Source organism: Anoplopoma fimbria, chromosome 14 (genome assembly GCF_027596085.1).
Source record: "Anoplopoma fimbria isolate UVic2021 breed Golden Eagle Sablefish chromosome 14, Afim_UVic_2022, whole genome shotgun sequence".
Taxonomy (NCBI): domain Eukaryota; kingdom Metazoa; phylum Chordata; class Actinopteri; order Perciformes; family Anoplopomatidae; genus Anoplopoma; species Anoplopoma fimbria.
In genome coordinates, this window is record NC_072462.1 from 11,110,225 (window position 1) to 11,126,740 (window position 16,516).

The 16,516-nt window shown below is 40.2% G+C and overlaps 1 protein-coding gene across 1 annotated transcript in view; it reads left to right on the forward strand.

Moving 5' to 3' along the window:
• The window catches only part of dcc (DCC netrin 1 receptor), a 240,727-nt gene that overhangs the window by 162,126 nt on the left and 62,085 nt on the right, over positions 1 to 16,516 (forward strand). Inside the window, exons 14-17 of the mRNA XM_054612210.1 lie at positions 1,824 to 1,934; positions 3,826 to 4,020; positions 6,992 to 7,087; positions 15,203 to 15,441. Of these exons, the coding sequence (XP_054468185.1) occupies positions 1,824 to 1,934; positions 3,826 to 4,020; positions 6,992 to 7,087; positions 15,203 to 15,441 (641 nt within the window). The remainder of the gene's footprint in view (positions 1 to 1,823; positions 1,935 to 3,825; positions 4,021 to 6,991; positions 7,088 to 15,202; positions 15,442 to 16,516) is intronic.

Consider the following 16,516-nt stretch of genomic DNA (forward strand, 5'->3'; position numbering starts at 1 on the left):
AAGACTTCCTCTACTTTCTTTTCATGAACTAACAAGTGGTGGAGCAGGAAGGAGTGTTGATATGCAAACAGATGATTCTGTGTCCATTGATGGCTTGGAGACACACACACAAACACACACACACACACACACACACAAACACACACAGATTATTCCTCCATAGAGTAGTATTGTAGTAATTCAATTCAATTCAGTTTATTTTGTATAGCCCAAAATCACAAATTACAAATTTGCCTCAGAGGGCTTTACAATCTGCGACATCCTCTGTCCCGGAACCCTCACATCAGCACAGGAAAAACTATTACAGAAATGTAATAGATACAGCATACAGAATGAACAACATAACAGAGTTACAACACATTCAATGTAAATGACATAAATGATTTATATAATCAGAGTAGTTAGCAGAGTAACGAAGGAAACAATTAAGACTACTTATAATAACAGCAGCAATGACTATAGTAGAATTATAATAATGATATAGTAATAGTAATGTGACTAATAATAATAATCGAAGTAGCAGTGGGTGTCAGCCGGGCCACAGCAGGAGGCACGACCACGGTCCAGATATAACCACGATTCATGGAAACCTGCGAAGCGAGAAAGCACAAGGACTCCGGGGAAGAAGCAAAGTCAGTAATGTGCATAAATAGGACATGAATACATAAAGATGGAGGGAGAGAAGAGGAGAGAGGAACTCAGTGTATCCTAGTAGTGGCCATAGAACTATATTCTACAACACACCCAATGTTTTTTTTTTTAAACATGTATCTTTTGGTGTCTTTTAGACATCCCTTTATCACCTAGGAAGAATATACTGTATATAGATGTTTTTCTTATATGAAATGAGTTAAAGAAACTTGCCTGTTTTGACTTTGGGACTTGCCCATCTTGAATCTGGACTGGCCCATCATGACTTTGGACTTGCTTGACTTACAAAACAATAACTTGGTCCCACCTCTGCCCCAAACTGATCCAGAATCTGACAGTGAACTAAGTTTAACTGCTGAATTTTTTATCTGGTCTCTCATGTGTAATCTCCAGCCCACGGTTAGTGCGAGCATGAAAGAATTGTAAGCTCTGTGATTATTTGGATGTTCGTTAATGAAATCCACTGAGGGAGTTGTAGCTCCCATCTGCAGTTTTCATGTCCACAGGCTTGTTCCTTTGACGTTCTTTTTTTTTTTTACCAACACAGTTGTTAATATTTTGTTCTAATAAAACAGCCAGAGGAGTTTCATGTCCATCTAAGCCTTTAAGTGTTCCAACTGTCAGTCCCCTGACAGGTATTTTTCTAGCTTTTTCTATGCGATTTGAGCTTTCATCCACACCCAAACTGGATTTTAGGTCACTGAAAACAGAGCTTTTGTAAAACTCTAACCAGGGTGAAGAGTTTTTGTCTTGTAATGTCAGAGTGTGTGCCGTTAACTCCTTTGTGAGATGTCCCTTCTGTGGACACATGACATGCAACTGGCATGGCCAAATAACCTGCTAACAGAACATTTACATGTTTACACATGAATGTACATTTGACGCTACTCCTCCACTATACTGAGGAACAAAGTGCTTGCCTGGATGGGATTTTTTTGAGAATGAAAAGAAACAATTTACAAAATGACCCGTGCGCGTGTTCACTGCAGGAACCCTTGACAGCTGTATTAACTTCCAACTGTGCAACTCGCATCTCTCAACATTCTAAAGCTCAGTCACAGCTGTGGAAAAAAAAAATCAAGGTTGACACTTTAAGGTACCTAAATGTCAGTTTTAATAGCATGCTCTCTCTCTCTCTCCCTCTCTCTCTCTCTTTCTCTCTCTCTCTCCAGGTCTAGAGAAAGGCAGTCAGTACAGTTTCCAGGTAGCAGCCATGACAGCCAATGGAACAGGTCCGGCCAGTGACTGGTACAACGCTGAGACTCCGGAGAACGACCTGGATGGTAAGAACAGAGACGGAGGGAGAGTGGGAAAGCAGTGATATGTACAACAGCATGTAAATACTTCCACTGTCCCGACACACACATGAATATTTAACCACCTAAGATGGATAGATGGAGGAATTATTCACCTCAGGGGAGGAGGGGGCAGGAGGGATGAGAAGGTCGGAAGTAGAAGGGGGAGGTGGAGGAGAGGAAAAGATAGGAAAAGTAAGGTATTTCTCAAGATACTGTCAAAGTATGATAATGAATAGAAGCAATTCCATGAGATTTCCTGTGTATCATAAAAAAAGACAAAGCTTACGAGAGACGTTAAAAAAAACAGGAAAGACTTAACTTAAACTCCCCTGTTCAGTATGTATGAGCTATAAACATGTACTAATAGGTTGATAAGATCACAGGGTATTATCACAGATAAGGTGCAGTTACAAAGCAATGATACAAAACATTTTGAATGTTTTCAGAAACCCACAAAAAAATGTATTCCGTTTCTATAGCAAACAGACAGTCACAGGTTTTCCCATCTTTGCTTTTGGCCTCTAGTGGAAGAACAGAAACTCTTTCTCCCTCTCCTCTTAAAAAGAAAATGCCCACCACACCGCCTAGTGGTGTATAAGCTATTAAGAATAAGTCCCTGGATTTTGTTGATAGTGTGAAACATAAAGACATAAACATTAAGTGGAGTAAGTGTTTATTAATGTATATGACATAACTATAACTCTTCCTGTCAGCAGCAGGAGTGGAGGCAGCTGTATTAGAAAATAAACAGCAATTTAGTAAACAAAGTTGTAATAATATGAAATATGTATCCTTAATCATTTTATTAAATGTTTGTATACTGATTGTTATTGCTGAGTAGAGGATGGTAACAATGCATTCTACTGTTACAGAAAAAATATCTTATAAGTTTTCATTAAAAAGTCAAACACTTTCTATGATGCCCATGTCTAAAATGCATAAAAACATAGTTATTGTGCATCATAATCTTCGTATAGCACTGTATAATTCTAGTTATAACCACTCATAATTTTACATTATGCTTTATAACAATAATGTAAAACATTATAAAGCATTGTAAAATGACTTATAATGTCAAGTAGCATGACACTTGATAATTACTGGTCACTCACTAAATCTTTTTGTATTTATAAATAATATTATTTTATAATGTGGTCATTGTTTGCTCAAATTGAAAATGTATTTTACAACGTTTTTTTATGTTGTTCTTTAATGATAATTTCTTTTTTACTTGATAACACAACATTATAATGCATTATAACAGGGACTATAATGCATCCTAAAAAATAGTATAATGTGTTGCAACAATAGGATGATACAGATAATGATGATTGACCTTATAAAACGCTAAATAATGTGTTATAAGTATTGTTATAAATCATTATGAATATTCATGAGTGCTTATAAATAAAGAAAAAGATGTGAATGACAAGGAAGAAAGAAAACCAGCCGAGCAAAGGAGCTGGCAGCTCTTTGATCATTAGAAGAGTTGACCTCAGGCTGAATCTCAGGAGGAGGATGTTCTGGTCAGCAAGAAGCAGCTGAGATGGAGAAAAAAACAAAACACATCCATGCTAACTGTGTTTCCAGGCCGGGACAGAGGGAGACGGAAATCTAATTTCAATGGATTATCACTCAATGAAGTGATATGAAGCGTCTCCCCCCCGGGGAAAGAGAGCCCGCTAATCTGATCCAATCTGATGGTGAAATAACACAAAGTGTCAGGGCTTATTAGGCCTTTAATACACAGCTAACAGGGTTAGCATCTGTTAGCAACGGCTGCTACTGCTGCGGCTAACAGGGTGAGCTTTAGAGCTTTAGCCGGCTCTATGGAGACACTGAGTTCTGATCATTCATTGTGTGTGTGTTTCTGCAGAGAGTCAGGTTCCAGATCAGCCCAGCTCCCTGCACGTCAGACCGCTACCCAACAGCATCATCATGTCCTGGACTCCGCCCCTCAGCCCCAACATCCTGGTCCGAGGCTACATCATCGGCTACGGGGTGGGAAGCCCCTATGCCGAGACGGTCCGAGTGGACAGCAAGCAGAGATACTACTCCATAGAAAACCTGGGTGAGGACGGGGTGGGAGGCGACGGGGGAGGAAGCAGAAACAGTGGTGCTTCCATATTTTGTGCTAAGAAAAACACTCAGACAAAAAAGTTTTCCATCAAGCCTTATTAGAAACATTTAAACGCCATAAACATAGACCATGAACTATTCAACAGATCTGCTGCTGTATATTTTTTGGGGGGGGAACAAATAGCATTTGGGAGAAAATGTTATGCAACTTGGTTGTGACTTATTTCAGTGGACTGTACTCAACGTATCCTCGTACAACAGTTTGTATTATATCTTATGAAAAGTTCATTCTAATTTTTAGTACGTTTTCCTACGAAAGTCCATCAACACCTATTGATTTCTGCTTGTTACACGCATAAGGTCTTTTCAAAATAAACTCTCATCTTCACAGGAAACAATTTTGTAATGCACCAAAACTACCTGGTTTATTGCTTAGTTAGGTAAGTAAAATATTGTGAAATACTTGGTTAGGTTAAGTAGGTTAGGTAAAAAACGTATTTCTTACATCCTGTCTCATTAGCACCAAAATAAAACTTGATTGCATGAATTCACGTCTCAAACTGTACTTATATTTCATATTTCCCCATAAATACAGCTGCTCCTGCAGACAAAATGCCAATATTGACTCAGCGCCTCCCTGTTCAAGTAATTCATTGTGATGATGAAATCCCCATTTAATTACCATCAATAATTCAAAGAAATGTAATAAGAAAGCAGCTTGAGGAGGAAATCTAATTGTGAAGGGACGAGCGAGAGAAAAACATCCTCCCCAGCGACCGCAACAAGCAATCTGCATGCCAAAGAAGACAATAACAAATAGGGTTATTTTCATACTCGGGTGGAATTTCCCGTCTCAGGTCTCATAATGGGGCAGTAATGGAAAAATAAAATCTAGACGCTGTGTTGCATTCACACACGGAAGCAAGCGCACATATGTACACGACATTTATAATTCATGGCGATCATTAATTCATGCAGCGAGGCGTCTGGGGAGCGGAGTGGGCGCGTTTGTTTAACTGATGCGAGGGGTTTGACGATACACGGAGTGAACATGCAGCATCGTCACGTTGAGTGCGACGAGTGTTGGCATGGTGATCGGTTTCATACATCCACGAACATTGTGTCTTCATCTGACAGATTAGAACTGAGGGAAGAAAGTCACTTCCTGAAAAACCTGGAGGGACGACTCAAGTCGTTAAACCTCAACCAAGTTATTTCCCAGGATTTAGCTATGGGTTCGTGGACAAATTTTTTAAAAACAGTTTGGTGGGAAATTCTGAATCTAATGTTTGTTAACCAGCAAATACAAAAACACTACAGATATATTGTAAAACAGATATACCCTCTAAACCCTAAAACCCACCGTCGGGATTAAAAAGCTTGTTTTCTTTAAACAATTGCCAAAACTACAACAAAATAAAGCTCCAAATTGGGATTTTTCATCAAAAACATTTAATTCTACATGTCTCATTTAAAATCTTGCCCCGAATAAAAAGTTTGAAGTAACCAAATCCTGTAAATAACATTAAATTCTGAGCTCCTCAGCACAAGTAGGAAGCCATGATTGACAACCTGTAAAACTTAAACTGAACTGCAGGCTGCTGAACACAGAGCAGAGAGGAGAGGAGAGGCCGTATAAGAGGCCGTATTTGTGAAGCTACATTCATTGAACTAATATTTGTAAAATAAGTTATCAAAGAAATTTTATTTATTTTTTCTCTTCTGTTATTTATGGCAAGGTTACTCTATTATTTTGCACAAAAGACATTTTTGAATTATCTGTACTTTTAAGCTATGGTTGTGCTTTTTCCAAAGAGGTGCAGGACTTTTATATTGCAGTGAAAAAGAATGCCACAGAGAGAAAAATGTGATGAGCAAAAAAACGCAACGAAACTGCCTGGGGTTCAGAGGATTGAATGTTTTTAAAATGGCTGATAAGAGAAATGAAGCCCACATTATCATATTAAAGGCAAAATAAAACTTGGTTAACCATTGACGTTCTTTAATTTTTTTCCCACTTTAACATTTAAATTGTGAAGAGTGTAGAATACCGAAGAGCACAAACCTATAAAGGTCTGATCCCACCAAGACGGGTCGCTATAGGCGCTGCAGCTTCAAAAACAGCTTGGCAAAGCAGGTCAGACAACAGATTACATGTGATTAAAGGAAAATGGTTCATGCTCTCTCTCCCTCACTCCCTCACTCCCTGGATCAATATAGCCTACATGGAACTATCACAACATGACCTTCCCTCCCACATACTCCGTACAGCTAACTAGTAGTAAAACCTGCCTCCTGCTTTTTCCGCTTCTAAAAAACGCTAGAAAAACTCAAACAGTACCACAGGAAAACAATGTATTTTGGGGGCCATGCGGTTCTAGCAGTGTTATAGGGATAGCCAGAGAAAGCAAATGATCTCAAAAAATTTCATGAATATATTTCATATCAGCCTAGTAACACGTTTGCAGAAACGCACGATGCCACATGGTTAACGTTGTTAATTGATGGGAAAGGTTTAGGCAACAAAGCTGCTTAATGTTAAAGTTAGAAAAAAAGATTGTGTTCTGTGTTAAAATAATAATGTAACAACAGAACTAGTGTAAATAAATAACAACCGCCCTTAGTGGACTTTCTGACATTAAGTTATGTAACAAGCAGAGCCAGACAGAACAAAGACACTACAGATGTATTGTGAAATAATTATTATAAGGTTTTAATATTGCTGATATGAGAAATGAAGCCCTGCATTATGATAGTAAATTGAAAGTAAAACTGGGTTAACCTTTTTGCCCTGATTAAGTGTATGCAAGGTGAAAAAAATGTAATTATCTCAAAAGTTATATTTTAAAAGGATTATGTATTATGTTTTATTTGCTGAATGCCATTTAAAATTACACTTTGTGCCTTTCTCTCTCTCTCTCTCTCTCTCTCTGTCTCTGTCTCCATGTTTCTCTCTCTCACAGAGCCGAGCTCGCACTACGTGATTTCCCTGAAGGCGTTCAATAACGCCGGCGAGGGCGTCCCTCTGTATGAGAGCGCTGTTACTCGATCCCTGACAGGTACAATCACACACACTGATAATTACAGTAATCCTGTGTTTACAGCACACTGGTCATGCATTCAAACGCAATGTGATATATAAGTTTTAGATATGAGAACAGGTTACGTATCAGTCAGTTGATTATGTCAAAAATAAGAGTGCAATGTGCTGTCACTGCTGTGGGTATGATGATGACGTGACAGTACTGCTATTAGTAGTAGTGACAGTAGTATAATATTAGTCCTGTTAACACCTGGCATTAGAATGCGTCTCCACATGTGTCTCCAATGACAATCTGGACGCGTCTCACTTCTGTCAGCAAAGACCAAGTGTGTTGTTGTCTGGAGGAAGCGATGCACTTCCTGTGCCTGGTGTCCCGCAAATTAAAAGAAGAAGAAATGAAAACAATACAGATTGGGGCTTTTCCTTGGCATGTTCCAGGCAAACTAATTTGCCATGGTCGTAGACAAAGCCAGGTTACATGATTTTAGAACCAGCTGGAGATAAGAAAAAAAGAAGGAACAAAGGAGGCTTTGATGGCATATTTTCAGTCATCGGGACGGATCAGGACGCATTAGCATTTAGACTATAAAACATATGTGGTCACATAAGTCCAAGACCACCTTAAAGTGGTTTGAATGATCAGATCAGATGCATCTTGGCGGTAGTTTACATAGGTTTTTAGAGCTGTCTACTCGTGATCAGGTTGCCCAAAATACATTTTTAAAACCAAGTGTAAACAGGGTCATATTATAGTACATCAATAGAAGTATCAATACTAACACTAATCACTTTACTATCATTTGCAAAGCCGAATTGTAATACTTCCTCATGTGTTGTATTGCAGCTATGCAATGGTGTGCATTGAACCTGCTCAAGTTTCCGTTTATCTGAATATATCTGTTTGTAAACTAATGCTGACCCTCTGTGTGGTCTGTGTACAATCCAGTCTTGTGCAATCAAAAGAGAGGAGACATCAGCCACTGGTCCACTCCATCTTAGTCTAAAAAGACTCAAAGTCAACTGGACCAGCGTGAAAGTGTTGATCACAAGCTCGTAGGGAAGGATAAAGCATAAACATGCATTAAATATGAAACAAAAGTAATGTGAATAAGTGGTAAACAAGCACAACTGAATGTAAGCAGGAATATCATTCATGTATATACAGAACATTTTTAATTCTCATATTTTCATAATGAGACGTAACAATATTTATTTATGTGTGTATATAAATCTAATATATATATATATATATATATATATATATATATATATATACATATATATAGCTATACTAGCTATACTAGCAGCATAAGTAGTAGAATAGTGGCATCAGCAGCATTAAGTAACAGCGTTAATAGTGAATGTAGCTGGAGAAGCAGCTGGTTTCATCAATATAGACTAGATGTCTTGGTTTTCGTGGACATGATCTGCTTTCTCACCCAGCTGTTTGATTGATATTTATGAGGAAGTTTGTACTTGTAGTTCATTCAGGAGAAACAATTTTAAAGAGACAGTCAGCCACTTGGGCCTGAAACTGAATCAAACAGCAGAGTCCTGAAATATTCACCCGGAGTAAAAAGTCTGTCACAGCCGTGTGTGTGTGTGTGTGTGTGTGTGTGTGTGTAACATGTATGAACTAGCTATGCGGTCTTTGTGACGGCTCACACCCAGGTACGTTTGTGTGTCTGCGAGTCAGAGTCTCATTAGCTTTTCGTGCAGACTATGGGCTGCAGAAGTGAGATAAATGAAACACATCCAACTCTCAGCCAAGTTTGGTCTTATAAATTAAACAGCTGGCCCTCCTCTGCTCACCCATGCAGCCCGTGGCGGACATAAATCCTTTATTACGCTCATAAATATGCCACGTTTCTGAGGTTTTCTTCTGACCCTCGTGATGTTATGATAGTCACGGTGGTGGAGGCTGCAGTTTCTCAAGCTTCATTACGGGACGTTATTAGAAACTTTTCAACAAAAGATTTTCTTTAACTGACTCGTGTTGTCTTTGATCGAGTTTTCTTAAAATGAGAAGGGAGGAGGGATGAAGAGCGAGAGAGGGGAGATGAAGGTCGGGTATGGATCCTAGAAAGAGAGAAACAGCAGGAGGGGGGCACCAAAGAGAGAGGAAGAGATTTGATGGACCTTAATGATAGCTCATGGGAAGAGGAGGGAATGACAGCATGATAATAGAGAGGAGGAGACAGAAGGAGAGGCAGGGGATGTAGAGAGGGAGTACAACACATTGGTCTCTTTAGCCACGCGCGCGCGCACGCACACACACGCACACACTTTATAAAGAAACAGCTTGTATCGTCCCATGTTTACACGGAGCAGCAAAGGAACCACACTACACGTATCAGCTGGATAAAAGTTCTGCTGCTGGCTGAGTCTACTTGAAAAGATTCCCCTCCAGACATATTCAGAGATAAAAAAAAAAAGTTATCTTCTTTGAATAATAATTCTGTCTGATAGGGGGCTCCTAAATTGTTCTTCCTTATTTGATGGAGCGATTTAAAAGAAGTTCATTAATTTAATTCCACTTTAAAAAAGTACATTGATTTCCTGGTTAGCTCAGTGTTCTACAGATGATACATCTGTCCTGGGGCGGGATAGATGATTGGATCGTCTAGGATAACATCTTCCCCACTAAGTAGAAAAAACCTTTACACATCTGGAATTGTAGAGAGACACATGGACACATTTGGAGTTCTGTAGACACATAATAGTTTTGGTATTCTATACTTATAGATACACATATGACGCATCTGGAGTTCTTTAAAAATACATTTAAACATCTGGAATTTAAAAGAGATACTTAGACACATCTTGGGTTCTCTAGACATGTAGACACATCTGGAGTTCTTAAGAAAGAAAAATACACATCTGGAATTCTTAAAAGATATGTGGACACATATGGAGTCCTTGATACAGGTGTACACATCTGAAGTTCTTCAAAAATACAAACAAACATCTGGGATTCTTAAGAGATAAGTAGACACATCTGGAGTTATATAGAGATACAAAGACACATCTGGAATAGACATATCTGGAGTTCTTTAGAAAGACATAAATATATGGAATTCTTAATTGATATGTAGACACATCTGGAGTAATTTATGACTATACAGTTATGAGTTCTATACATATATATGACTACATCTGGAGTTCTTTGGAAACACATATACACATCTGCATTTTTATAGAGACACATTTAGACATCTGGAATTATAAAGAGATAGGGAAACGCATCTGGAGTTCTTTAGAAACTTGTCAAATCATTAAAAAGTTATATACAGCATATTATCACATGGAGTTCTATAGAGATATACCGTCTCACATGGAGTTCTGTAGAGATATAACATCTCACATGGAGTTCTGTAGAGATATACCGTCTCACATGGAGTTGTAGTGTGACAGTCAGGAGTTGATATGCTGAGACCCTGAGGGCTGAGACAGAAACTAAACCCATTACTGTTCTGACAAGGTCATCAGTCAACAGTCACACACACACACACACACACACACACACGCACACACACACACACACACACACACACACACACACACACACGCCGGGACAAGCTGAATTCTCCGTCACTTTATTCTGGCAGGCTGCAGGAGAGTTTTTTACGAGAGGTTTAAAAAACGTCTCGTTAACGGTGGGATCCTCGTTAATATACTGCCTCGTCCCTCGCCTCGCCGCCCACACACTGCAGAGACAGAACTGATCCTCAACCAACCGCCACGGCGCCATTTAATCAAGAACCGGAGGACCGCAGAGAGGGAGAGGGAGGGAGACGGGGGGGATAAGAGCAATATGAAAGGATGGAGGGAGGGAGAAAAGAGGAAGCGAGGCAGAGAGGAAGTGTGGGGGATAAGTAATGGAGGGAAAAGGAAGAGGAATGAAGGCAAGACCGAGGACAGGATTGAGGTAGTAGGAAAGGAAGGAGTAAGAGAGGGAGGACGGGAGAGAGGGAAAAGGAAAGAAGGAGTGCAGAAAATGTGGAAAGGATGAAGTATAGCGAGCAGACGGAGGAGGGATGTAGAGAGTAAAGAAAAAAGGGATGTATGGAGGAGAGAGTGGAGGGAGGAGTGCCTCCTCATCAGTATTCTGTCCTGACCAGAGCTTTATTGTGATGCTGGACGACCAGTTTAACCACGACATCGCCTGCTGCAGCTCGCCCCGCAGCTCCAAACACCTCTTTCATCAATCCCTCTCTCTCTCTCCGTCTCTCTGTGTTGGCCTGCAGCTGTACATCTCTCTTCAGCAGCAGCACATTAGATGTCAGTGTTGATTCTCTCAGTGGTCTCGTTTAGACTGCAGACACAACAGGACGAGCCTCCTTCATCTCCCAGACGGATGTCGCCTTCACGTAAACTCACACAGAGAGTCAAGAGCAGGATAAGTTTGACATTCGAGTGGTGTAAATCTGAGAATCAGAGTAAAAAGTAGAGGCCATCCTGCGCCCATTGGGCCACACTTCCTACCCCTCTTACATCCAACGCCCTCGCTCAGACCACGCCCATCATCAAACTCGACCTTCATTTGATCCCAACTACACATCTGTAAAGTGTTATCACGGCATCTTTGCTTATATTTGCGAAGCTATCATGTATGGAAAGCTGAAAGTGCCAATAAACGCCTCTATTTTCACACGATGTGTTAAAATGCACTCTTTTGCTGCGTTATTCCTTATGGTAATGAGCCCCTTATTCTGTTTTGCATAGCCAGTAAGCCCAAGTTTACTTGCTTCCATTAGTACTTAGTTAGTTATTATGTGATCTATGATGTTTATGTGAATTGAACAGCATTCCGAGAATGAAATAGTCAAAACAGAAGGAGGAGCTCATTACCCTCAGGAAAAACGCTGTAGAAAAGCACGGTTCTAAAGTTCCTGAAAGAGCTTCGAAAAAGCTGCGCTTTCTTGGTTAAAAATGCTGCAAAAAGTGTCGTTCTTAAAATAAACCCTGTGAAAATAGAGGCGTTTAAAGCCTTTTGCCTTTCCATAATCGCGGTGACTAAAGTCCATCCAGACAGACAGAAATAAAAATGCCTGCCAACGTTTTCAGAAACTCCTCTGTGGACGGATGATCAAACATGTTGGAAGCCAATAGTTAAAACAGAATTTCTAAAACCACCTCTGAAATGTCTTAAATGCTGTTCACAAGTGCATTTTTCCAATTCAAAAATACCAACTAATTTGAACAAATGTAAAATAATTTGACTCATAATTACAACCCAACTGAAATACATGTCAGTATTCTACAGATTATTTTCCAATTTGCCAAAAAAGGTATTACATTTAATAATATTTGCTCTCTCTTATTTTTAACATAATTATTCACAAGTTGTTAAATATGTGTCACGGGATGTGATGTGGACCCAAAAGCAGAACGACCAGGAGACGGATAAAGTTCTGGAGCTTTATTTAAAGCGGAGAACTCAGCATACAGACAGGCAGGATATGACTCACAGAGGGAAACAGGCAGGGGATCAGGCAGACGGAAATCAGAGGAAGCGGAGGCTAAACTCGGGGTCGGGGACAGAAGGCTGAGTCGTAGACAGGCAGGGTCGGCAACGGGAAATCAGTCCGGGGAATAACGCTGGAAGGTCTGGCATAATGCGGAGAACGATCTGGCAGTGAGTGTGTGTGAGACTGGTGTTTAAATACTGCAGAGTTGATGAGTAGATTGAAGGCAGGTGTGTGGCTTGGAGCAGGTGAGTATGCTTGGCTGATGAGGTGATTAGGTGAGTGAGGGAAGAGTGTGGTGAGAGAGTGGGGGCTGGGGAGAGTGAGAGGGGTGACACACCCACCTCACAGACACACACACAGAGATAAACAAACAAGGGAGCACAGAAGACACCAGGGCAAGGGAAAACACATGAAACACAAGGAATAACCAGAGACATGGCCATGACAACCTGTGCGAATTGGGTCACATTTGTGTTTGGAGTTTTTTAGAATCCACGCAGCTTCCGATCCCCAAGTGTACGATGCATTTAAGTGCTGTTGGAAAACTTGGCAAACATAGCTCTAGAGTCATTAAACAATATTTATTAGTATTTTTACATGGAAAATAGGGCTTTCACTTAATTTACTGTCACATAGAGATGGTGTTCCTCTCCTGGCCCTTATAAAAATGCTCATAGACTGCCTCTGTCCCAATATGATAACAAAGCCGAAGCAGGACGTCACTCTGTAAACTGTAAGTGTTTGCCTGGTTTAGTTTTACTGTTCATTTTTCTTACTTAAGTGATTTCACCAGCTACTTGGCTCTGTAGCTGGTTAGCTATGTAGAAATATGACGTCCCCATTGTTAGTCCGGCTTGATGAACCCTAATTGTCTGGGGAAGCAGCCATCAATGAGCTGGACCTGTTTGGACAGATCTGATATCTGGGCAGCAAGAAGTCTGGAACCAGGCTAGACTTTGGCTACAGGTGGGGCCTTTGTGAGGTAAACTAGGCCACAGCTGCTGGTTACTACATGGATTAAACCAGAGGCACTACTGGTCAGTGGCTAGAGTTAGTTTAAACCCACATGGTAACCAACAAATAGCTCATTTGTACCTGCAGCCCAATTTAGCCGGTTAACAGAGGGCTGGTGATGGAACCTGAAGACGCTGAGCAGAGTATCTGTAGAGTTAGGAATGATTTGTTCAGTTACACACTAAAATCTGTGTCTGAGCATGTGTGTGTGTGTGTGTGTGTGTGTGTGTGTGTGTGTGTGTGTGTGTGTGTGTGTGTGTGTGTGTGTGTGTGTGTGTGTGTGTTAAGGCACTAAGATAGAAATAGATGTTAGATTCAGAAAACCGATAAAGAGAGACAGACAGGGATTATTTTGAAACTGGAACATCATAAAAAAAGGAATAAGATGTATTTGTATCCTTTTTTATTCTATATATTTACATTGAATTGTTCATTTTTAGTTTTGATTATGTTTTCATTATAAGGTAATGTTTTTCATTATTATGTTTTACGATTTTTATTTAGTTATAAGCATTCTTATTTCCATTTTTTTCACCCTTTCGATCCTCAGTTTCAGTGACATTTTGCTACAAGTGGTAAAACTATCAGAACCAAACCTCACAGAGATTTTCCTGCATTAAAAATCATCATCTCCAGCTTCCCTGCAGGCGTTTTTTGCTCATCGAAAATTCAACTAAAAATAACGAGTCGGTTGAAATTCATGTCGGTGACTTTTCAGTGAACCAGAAAAACATCGTTGCCAAGTTCAACTGGTGTGTGTTTATATCTTTATCTCTGCTCACTCGAGCTCATCGTTTTCATGTCCTGCTGCCTTCAAGTTATTCTTTAGCCTCAAGTTTCTGGTTTCAGATATCACGTTTATACATCCTATGAGGTGTTCAGATGCAGCATGTTGGAAACCGTCTTTTATTTCAAATTCTATACTTTTTAAATGGATTCACAGTGGAGTTGAACTACATGTTTGAGTTCTCGATAATTTGATTCGCAAAGGTTTCGTAAAACATGCTCACAAATACAGTATTTCTAAGGTCACGTGAAGGCAGCATCTGTATTCTGACTGGTTGGAGACGAGGATCCACACGGACGGGTCTCCTACACATGTGATTCACATAAATATTGAAGGATTCTTGTTACATTAAAGGACACTGACGTTTTAGTTTTTTGGTAACACTCTTCTCATCGAAGCAATAAGAATTTAATTCTAAACGTCCTGGTTTCTGACACTCTCAGGTGTTGTGTTTCAGCTCTTAACCGTGTCTCGTCCTTTCCCCTCTGTGGATCTGAGGCTCCACTTCCTGTTTAAAGTAACGCCTTTCACCTTCTTACTCTATGTCTTTTTCTCTCCTCTTCCTTCTCCCGTTTTTCACTTCCTCAACCATCCACTCCTCATTTCCTTCTTCCCTCCTCTCAAACCAACATGGCTGCCTGCTGAATCTCACTTCCAAACTTGCATGTCATCTCTTGTATTTCTTATGTTTTTACACCTGTGTGTATATGGACACATAACAAACCTATATTAATCTGAATTAATGCTTGTGTCACACTCGTCTGCATATATAAATATTCATTATCCCACATTCATTACACTGAATGATTTCATTAATTATCCCCAAACACCCTGGTTACCGTTAACCCCGCCCCCTCAGACCCCATAGACCCATCTGAGGATGACCTCTTCCACCTCTTTGATAAATACCCCACTCCCATGCCAGACACCAGCACTCCCATGATCCCACCGGTGGGGGTCCAAGCTGTGGCTCTGTCCTCGGACTCGGTCCGCGTCTCCTGGGCCGACAACTCGATGACCAAGAACCAGAAGGCGTCTGAGGTCCGGTACTACTCCGTCAAGTGGAAGACCAGCTACTCCACCAGTGGAAAGTACAAGGTGAACAAAGTCAGTCCATGAAGTTAATTTGCAGCTCCTCTTACATACATAATCCCTGCCAGAGATGTGGACATGACTTGGGGATGAGATGGACTCGAGTTAAGGATCTGGTGACTTTAGACTGGACTTGAAAAAAGCCAAAAAGACTTGAGGAAAGAAAAACGTTGACTTGGGACTTGATGTCACTTGGACTTTTGACTTTGAATGATTTGATATCTCCTAGCATACTTCCTGTCTCGACTTGAGACTTGATTTGGGACTTATCTGTCTTAACTTGAGATTTGACTTGTCTTGATTTGAGACTGGATTTTGAATTTACCCATCTTTACTTATGACTGAAGTGGGACTTAAGTGTCTTAACTTGAGACTTGAAGTAGGACTAACCTGTCTCTACTTTAGACTTGAAGTGGGACTAACCTTTCTCTACCTGGGACTTGACTTGGGACTTACCTGTCATGACCTGGGTCCTAACTTTGAACTTAGCTATCTCTATTTGAGACTTAAAGTGGGAACTTAACTGTGTTAACTGGAGACTCGCTTTAGAACGTACATGTCATGATTTGAGACTTGACTTGGTACTTAAACCAACCTGTGGAATTGTGACTGGTTAGCGATTTCGAACACAGTTTATGAGTTGGACCTAACATTGGACTTACCGGTGATATAACTTGGGACTTGACTTTGCCATTACCTCTCAGATATAACTTGTTTTGAATAATATATGGCTTTAGACCTGAACTTAATTTGGGACTTAGCTCTCTTGACTTGAACTTGCCTCGGGAAGTGATACTTGCAAAACAAGTCCTGCTCTCTTACAAGCTTTTTCTGCAGCAAAATAAATGTTGTTGCATACATGTTTATTATTCCTCCCTACCTATGTTTAAATTTCACCTTATTAATACTCCTTCTGAACAAGAAGCGTTACCTCAGCAAATAATTATCATCTGACAAATAAAATGTCAAACCTGCCACCTTTAGCGCTGCCTGCACTCAATTAAAACAGCTGCCCCCTCCCTGCAGCTAAATAACAAGCGGCTCGCCAACAACACTTAATAGAGCACAGCTACTGTAAACA